This window comes from Cololabis saira, chromosome 9, assembly GCF_033807715.1.
Source record: "Cololabis saira isolate AMF1-May2022 chromosome 9, fColSai1.1, whole genome shotgun sequence".
In the NCBI taxonomy this organism is placed as follows: Eukaryota; Metazoa; Chordata; class Actinopteri; order Beloniformes; family Belonidae; genus Cololabis; species Cololabis saira.
In genome coordinates, this window is record NC_084595.1 from 23,908,028 (window position 1) to 23,916,961 (window position 8,934).

The 8,934-nt window shown below is 39.8% G+C and overlaps 1 protein-coding gene across 1 annotated transcript; it reads left to right on the forward strand.

The window, feature by feature from the left end:
• Nucleotides 1–7,445, forward strand: LOC133451255 (uncharacterized). The gene is made up of 6 exons (XM_061730225.1): nt 1–6; nt 1,815–2,172; nt 4,899–4,991; nt 6,058–6,570; nt 6,684–6,873; nt 6,966–7,445. The coding sequence occupies exons 1-6, from the start codon at nt 1–3 to the stop codon at nt 7,165–7,167; spliced, it is 1,362 nt and encodes a 453-aa protein (XP_061586209.1). The 3' UTR covers nt 7,168–7,445.
• The last annotated feature ends 1,489 nt before the right edge of the window (nt 7,446–8,934 follow it).

The window sequence follows — 8,934 nt, forward strand, 5'->3', positions numbered from 1 at the left end:
ATGGGAGTGAGGATCAACAGATAAACCACTCAGGAGCTTTTTCAGAGACTTCACACTTTCATGGAAATACAGATAATGGCCCGGTTTCCCAGATCAGTTAAGTAGTTCTTAACAGCGAAAGACTTCTTTCAAACCATCTTAAGGAGCCTGTGAAAGAAGTCTTTCGCTGTTAAGAACTACTTAACTGATCTGGGAAACCGGGCCAATAAGATTATCTGCTGTTAAATAAAATAAAACAATAACTTTCAATTTCAATTCAGTTAGATTACATTTTATTTGTATAGCATCCATTACAACACAGGTTATCGCTAGGGGCTTTCCAGAGACCCATAACATTACCACCGAGCAATTATTACAGAAAAAATGGCAGATAAAAACTCCCCTCGTGGGAGAAAAACCTTAAGCCAAACACTGGAAAAGAAAAACTCCCCTTTTGAAAGGGGAGAAACCTTGAGCAGGACCCGGCTCATAAGGGGGTCATTCCTGTCGAAAGCCAGTTGGGCAGAGCAGGAAAAGTGAGATCAGACAGAGAATGAAAAACAGAGAGAGGAGAGATACAGACACAATCATTAGTTGGTGCATTACAGGCATGACTATATAAACAGATTTAGACAACAGACTCTGGGATGATCAGAGGGTGAGACTGCAGGTCAGGATGCAGCTCTGAAAGCTCTGGCCTATAAACATGTACAGAAGGGAAAAGTAGACCAGCACAAGAAACTACAAGCACAATGGAGAACAATTATGGTTATGAGATACTTGATCTGAACAAAGGAAGGAAAAGAAGAGGAGAGAAGGAGGGTTGAGGGGCACTGCTCATGTTGGCGTTCCCCTGCAGCGTAGGTCTATAGCAGCATATTTACTATGAAGCTCTGTTTAAGACCAGCTGCTCTAGTCCTGTCCTGTAGCTTTAGGTCTTGCAAATATCGCAGAGCGTTGAGTGTACAGCTTTACACTTTTTTGTCGTTCAGGTATAGCTAATCAAAATGGCATAAAGTTTAACCAAATCTCCATATTTTTGCACAGTTCCTTTACACAGCTGTTTAGACCTTTGCATGAAGGACAAACCATCAGCTGGTCGTCAAAATGAAACCAAGGGGAATCACTTTCACTATTACTTGTTCACAAGTTTATCTGCAGTAATTCCTATAAAACAATGTCAGCTGGATGCCGTCACGAGGCATGTAATAAACTTGAGGGAGATAAGATATAATTTGAAAAAGTATTATAAACCAAACTAAAATTAGGAGTATATATTGACAATGTGACTGTAGGAACAAAAAAGGCAGCTGAGGCCGCTTGCTGACGCGTCACTCAGAAAATGGGAAAAATAAAAGTCAGTCGAATTGGTTCTTAAACTGATCCAGGTTTATTGTAACAAAAATATCACTTGGCAGCAATCAAGTATTATTATGCAAAAAATAAAATAACAAACAATGAATATTTGCGTGGCTGAAGCAAAGCAAAATCGGTGACGGTCAACCAAAAATATATCAGCCTATATGAACGCTTTCGTTTGTCTTCCACCCGCCACCACACAATCAAACCAACCAACCCACAAATTAAAGCCACACCTATAAGCCCCAACAGGATGACGTAACACAAGTATAATTTCAACTTATCCATAACTTAAACTTAAAGTACCATTATAATTAAGCAAATCAAGAATATGTTATTTTTAGCTGCTACAGTGACCATAATATATCCCCTGAAGCAAGCTTGCATGATTTAATGTTGAAGAAGCCTAAAGTATGAACACAGGTCATGTACATGAAGAATCAGTGCAGTTTTTTGTTTTTGTTCTTTTCCACCAGTTCCTGGGACAGAAATGCAGCATATTTGCCGCTCAAGTTGCCTCGGCCCTTTGGCCTTCAACAATCAGGCCGTGGGAGAAAAAATCCAGCTTGAGCCAGGGATGTCGACTCGCTAAGAGGGCTGGAAACACATTCAGGAATGGCCTGGTGTTCAGCAACCGTCCCGTGGGGATCCGGGAGAGGATTTGTCTGAGAGTGCTGGAGAATGTGCATAAATGGGAAGGTGCCCTGCGTGTTGGCTTCACCAGCCTACCGCCCACCGACAGAAATCTGCCGCTGCCCAGCATGGCCATCCCTGACCTCACCGAATGCCCCGGCCACTGGGCCGCTCCTCTGCCTGAATTCTACTGTCAAGCAGGTTCAGAACTGGAGTTCTGGGTCTCTGCTTGTGGCCGTTTTACGGTTTTATACGCAAGTAATACAAATTTTAATTGGATTCTAAGTTTTACGGGGAGCCAATGGAGGGAGGCTCAGGCTAACACTGGAGAGACGTGGTCTCTCTTGTTGATTCCTGTCAGCAATTGCGCTGCTGCATTTTGAGTCAGCTCGATCCGATTCAGAGTATTACTTAGACATCCTGCTAATACATTATAGTAATCTAGCCTAGAAGATACAAATGCGTGAATCAGTTTTTCTGTATCACTCGCGGAGAGGATGTTCCTAATCTTTGCGATATTACGGAGATAGAAAAACAATGTCTTACAAACCTGATTAATATGCTGCTTGAACGACAAATTCTGATCAAAAACAACACCAGGGTTTCACACAGTAGTACTTGAGGCCATCGCAACACCATGTAACGCTTCCTAAGGTGTTTGGGACCAAAAATAATAACCTCTGTTTTGGAATTTAGAAGCAAAAAGTTATCGGACACCCAGTCCTTGATGTCCCTAAGACCTGCCAGAAGTTTAGCTAACGGTTCTGTTTCATCTGGCTTCATAGACAAATAGAGCTGCGTATCATCAGCATAGCAATGAAAATGTATGCAGTGATTCTGGATTATCGTTCCCAAGGTCTGCATGTATAAAGTGAACAAGATTGGCCCTATAGCACTGAACCCTGCGGAACACCATAACAGACCCTCGACTATTCAGAAGGCCAAACAGTTTACATGAGGTAAATATATATATATTGACTCTGTGGCTATTGTTGCTGACCGATAACTGGTGCTGATGGTGTACCAAAGAAACAAAGAAAGATTTATTTTACTTTACTTTATTTATTTATTTTTTCTGGAGGGGAGTATTCACTATTTTAAGGTGACTCATCTGAATGTTCGAGAGACGGATGTGAAGGTCCCTTTTTTGCTGTCCCTTTACAGATACATCTTCTTTTTGATTTCTTCTTGATTTCTCTACTTACTTGATATTAACCTTGGATTGACTGTACATCGGACTTTGGTTGATGATTTGTTTTACTTACTCATTGGTTGATTTATTTATTAAAATTTTTCTTTTTCTTTTTTATGAAAATATTGATACTGCGATTATGTATATCCTGTATGGCTGACTTTATTTCTTTAATAAAAAGTTTAATAACAAACAGACCCTGAAGAAACCTCATGTACATCAACAAACTGGAATCTTTCAGATAGATAAGATTAAAACCAACGTAGAGCTGTCCGTTTAATCCCAACAACATCCTCTAACCTGTGCAGTAAAATGCTGTGATCTACAGAGCCATCTGTTGTACCAATAAGAGAAAAACATTTTTGAGTAGACGAGTCGGGATGGGGTCTAACAAAAATTCACGACTGAAGTCAGCTCAGAGAGGTCAGTTCAGTGAGGTCTACAGGAATGAAAGCAGTCTAAAGTCAGAGCCTAAGAAAGTCGCTAAAGCTGGAGAAATGCCCACAGCTGCTACCGGGTGGGCCTGGTTGATTTTTTTCTCTAATTCTGATGATTTTACTGCTAAAGAAGCTCATAAAGTCTTCACTACTGAGAGCTGCAGGAAATCACGGCTCAACAGAGTTGTGACTCTTTGTCAGCCTGGCTACAGTTTTGATCAGAAAACTTGGGTTATTTTTATTTAATCCTCTATAAACAATTAATAATAACCTGCTTTAGCTTTGCAAAGCCCTTTTTTACATACTTTTAGACTATCTTTTCATGCACGTACAAGAGTACCACTTTCTTTCCATTTTACGTACTTTTTTTTTCAGCATGCGGATATACGAATTATACCAGGGATTTAAGCTCCTATGGTTAGAATGGTTAGAGACCCACTCTCTCAAAGAGGCAACTGCATCTAAAGCTGAGTGCAGCAAATGTGCTGTGTTACTGACAAGGATTTTAACACCATAGTAAGTTTAGCGATGGCCTTCTTAAATTTACCAATAGCTTTATTGGATAAACATCTGCTAAAGTAACAACCTCCTATTTTGCGCGTTAACGTTGACTATGTTAAATTCAAACGCTATTAAATAGTGATTAGATAGGAGGGAGTTTAAAGGCGACACTAAGAGATAATCAGGTTCTACACCATAGGTGAGGACGAGATCAAGCGTATGATTAAAACAAAAGATTAAAAGCTAACTTACTATTATCGCTGTCAACATCCATATGATTGTTAAAGTTACCCACTGTGATGACTTTGTCTGTACTGGTCAATAAACCAGATAGGAAATCTGAAAACTCAGACAGAAACTCTAGATAAGCACTAGCGGTCCCTTACACTACCCCTAACAAAACTGGCTTCTCTGATTTCCAGCTCGGGAGTTTTAGACTAAGTGTGAGGCTTTCAAACGTGTTATAGTCGCATTAGTGTTTCAACTTATTTTGACTTTACAGTTGTGTCTTTTCACAGTGAGAGTGGGGCCTTCTAGAGCAGAGCAGGAAAACCCTGATGCTGTTGAGTATTCCTACGTGTTTGGGGTATCCAAGTGTTTGTGTGCATTTGTGTTTTTACATTCAGTGAGGAAAAGTGTTTCCAGGGTTCTACATTTGAACCTTTCAAGGTGACAGATGAGGCAAGTCAACAGAGCTGTCTTTCCTATCTGGCACAAATATGAACATCCCTCCTCCGTTGTTCATGTGATTCAGGGAACTTTGTGTTTTCAAATTACATGTGCACTCCCTCTTAAAGCCAGCAGACACTCCCACTTCACCACAAACCTGCCAAGAGACAGACCTGAACACAACTTTCCTCAGGACGCAATGAAGTTGAAGTCAAAGCCCGGTAAGATATTTATTGCGCTATTATATTGTTTATTTAAACTTCTTTATTATTCTACTTTAAATAACAGTACAGGGATTTCTGAACTAAAACATGCCGGGTTTCATTAAGATGCAAAACATGTAGCTAATTGACAAGTTGTATCTTTCAAGCTCAAATAGCAAAAGATAGATGTGAGATCTGGAAGCTGTATGATTTACTGGAAACAATCATCTTACAACTAAGGATTTGAAGGGAGGCAAAAAAGTTGTATATAAGTCACACCTGGATGTTGCAGCAGCTAAACAGTGGGATTTTTGTACCATGAATAGTTACTTGATTGCAAAATTATCTCATGAGACATAAAGTTAAAGATGACACATTATTTGAAACAGCTTGAGTAATTTTGGTGCATTTTTTTATTTTCTAATAAAATTTAAAACAAAGAATCATCCCGAAGAAAGCAGACTTTTTTCTTTGTTAGGGCTTTGACTTTTTTCCAGTCATTGTTAGGGAAGACATGAAGGAGACTCTTCAAACCCAATTAACAACAGTCACAGGCTTCATGCCAGCACAACATATGACTGTTAAGAAGCAAAGCAAAACAAAAACTTGAAAGCTTTTTGAAAAATTGCAGAAATATGTCATCTACAGCTTTACTCTTTTTTGTAGGTCAGGTATAGCTAATCACAATGGCATAAAGTTTAACCAAATCTCCGTATTTTTGCACAGTTCCTTTACACAGCTGTTTAGTGACCTTTGCATGTAGGACAAACCATCAGCTGGTCGTCAAAATGAAACCAAGGGGAATCACTTTCACTATTACTTGTTCACAAGCTTATCTGCAGTAATTCCTATAAAACAATGTCAGCTGGATGCCGTCACGAGGCATGTAATAAACTTGAGGGAGATAAGATATAATTTGAAAAAGTATTATAAACCAAACTAAAATTAGGAGTAAATATTGACAATGTGACCATAATATATCCCCCAAAGCAAGCTTGCATGATTTAATGTTGAAGAAGCCTAAAGTATGAACACAGGTCATGTACATGAAGACTCAGTGCAGTTTTTTGTTCTTTTCCACTAGTTCCTGGGACAGATATGCAGCATATTTGCCGCTCACGTTGCCTCGGACCTCTGGCCTTCCACAATCAGGCCGTGGGAGAAAAAATCCAGCTGAGCCAGGGATGTCGACTCGCTAAGAGGGCTGGAAACACGTTCAGGAATGGCCTGGTGTTCAGCAACCGTCCCGTGGGGATCCGGGAGAGGATTTGTCTGAGAGTGCTGGAGAATGTGTATAGATGGGAAGGTGTCCTGCGTGTTGGCTTCACCAACCTACCGCCCACCGACAGAAATCTGCCGCTGCCCAGCATGGCCATCCCTGACCTCACCGAATGCCCCGGCCACTGGGCCGCTCCTCTGCCTGAATTCTACTGTCAAGCAGGTTCAGAACTGGAGTTCTGGGTCTCTGCTGGTGGCAGTTTTCATTTCTCAGATAAGAACAAAGGGGAGCACAAGCTGTTAACTGGACTGGACCTCAGCAAGCCACTTTGGTTCATGATAGATATCTATGGGCAGGCCAGCTCCATATTCCTCTTGGGTATGTTTACAACATCCAAACTCTGCATGCTTTCTTCTTTGTTGTTTACATACACTAATAATGTCAACGTATGTATGAATATCTTTTGAAATTATTGTGTGTCTTTGCTGCAGGTTCACAGAAAAAGGGGAAACTTTGCACACAAAAATCCTGCCCTGCACCTGGACCTGAATCTCTCACCATACCTGATAATGGCTATGACCACAGCTGGAATCCTGATGTTTCAAGTCTTAGTGGACATAGTGAAGACAGCATTTCCAGCCTTAACCTCAACATCCCACCAGGTAACAAAGTGTTCCTTCTGCCAATCCTCTGATTTTAGTTTCAGATTGTTACCCAGAGGAGCTTAGGATTCAGTCAGTGGAATAAAAACATTCAGTCTGATTCCTGTCTGGTAATGATGAATCTTCTCTTCTGGTCACAGGGGAAAGCTGTGTGACGTGCTTGACGAGAGAGGCCACAGTCACACTGCCCTGTGCACACAAGTGCCTGTGTCATCACTGCTTCCCCAAAGTCTTGCAGGAGTTCGGTACCTGCCCGCTGTGTCGAACGGAGATCAACGTTTCCTCAGTGGTGGAGCAGCGTATCTCTGTCTGAGCTCTAAAACTTTGAGGCAGCAAGCAGCAAGCGTAAACTGCTGAGTGACTGAAAATGCTGTGAATAGCACCAATTGAATGTATTTCGATACACTAACTAAATAATCAGGGATTTCTGCTCCCACTGTGTCCCTGACTGAAGAACTGTGAAACCTGGAAGCTGTTTCCTGATGTGTAAATACTGTACAAGATGTGTAACATAAAATCTATTGAGATGTGGATGTTAAGATACTAAGCTTGAAAATGTACCAACTGTGATTGTAGAAATGTTGAAAGACTGCACTTTTAAAGTACTTTAAATATTACATGTACATATTATATTTTTACTTGTTGCAATCAGGTTAATAAACAATGATGTTTATGCACTTTTATACTGACAGTAATTGTAACCAAACAGAATATTTTGTGAGCATATGAGCATATGAATTCAATAGTAATGTTATAATTTCATTAACTGTGGCCACAAAAATAAACCAAAGTACAATATCCCCTGCTTTATTATTCTATCTTTATTTCTTGGAGACGCACCCGTCTGAAACACTTCATGCAGATACACTCAGACACGCACCTACACTCCACTCAGTAGACCTGCATGCTGTGATAAATATTAGTTTTGATACTCAGATTCAAGTATTTCTTATGTCCAAAATGTTAAATTATTATCAGCCTATAAATAAATTATCTAACAATAAATACTAAATGAGAGCTTTTTCCAGAATGAGCACGAGCTATCGGATTAGAGACTACTGCTGACTGGGGTAGAAACTCATGCAGGACTTCAGATAAGGACACATTATTAATCGAGTTTGGACACAAAATCACCCGGCAGGATGCTTACTCCACAGCTATAGAACAGAAAAGAAAACAAACTTGCAAATGATTGTTCATGTGGTAGTTAAGGTAAAGTCAAAAATACAAGTTAATTAATCAACAAGGCAGTTATCTCTTTACAGCTTGGAATGGATTTTCTATTGACGTGTTTGGACTCCAGCATCATCTCTGCTAAGTCCAACAATCATTTAGTTTCATTATGACTGTTTATAGGTAAAATCCTTGTTTAACAGCTTTGATATGAAGCAGGATCTTGATACGCAAAGTAAACCATTAACATGACTGACATTTAATCCAAATGCATGCGGGAGCTTTTGCTGTTTAACCTTTTTTTTTTTTTTTTACCTTGTCTGCACACATATTAATGGTTGATACCTTGCCGGTAAAAACCTAAGGCATATATATGTGCATTATTACTATATTTAGTATATATACATATATATATGCATACATACTGTACGCATACACATACATACATATACACATACAAACCCAGTGATCCACTGCCAATCCAGGAAGCAGAACACACGAAGGCACACGTCAACCACTGGAAATCTGGCCCGCTGTGGACCTGTGGACCAGTTGCTCAGATGAGTTTCTATGTGACTGTTGCAGGTTGTTTATGCAAATTCAGTCTTCATGACAAAATATAGTAGTAATCGGAAATATAAAAAAGAAAAAAACTTCTCAGATTCTTTTAATCACTATTCTACACAAATACTCAACGTTTGATAATATAAATAAATAAAATTCAGCTCATTAACGCCAAACAATACAAGAAAAAAGGGGCTTCAAAAGTACTCTTCAGGAAACCGCTGCGCGATGTTGCAGGGGTTTTGTCCAGTTCTTCTTATATGGTCCCTGGTAAAGCCTTCTTCATAAAATTTCAAACATTTTCAAGGTCTGCACTCTTTGGTAACCAATCCATGTGTGAAAC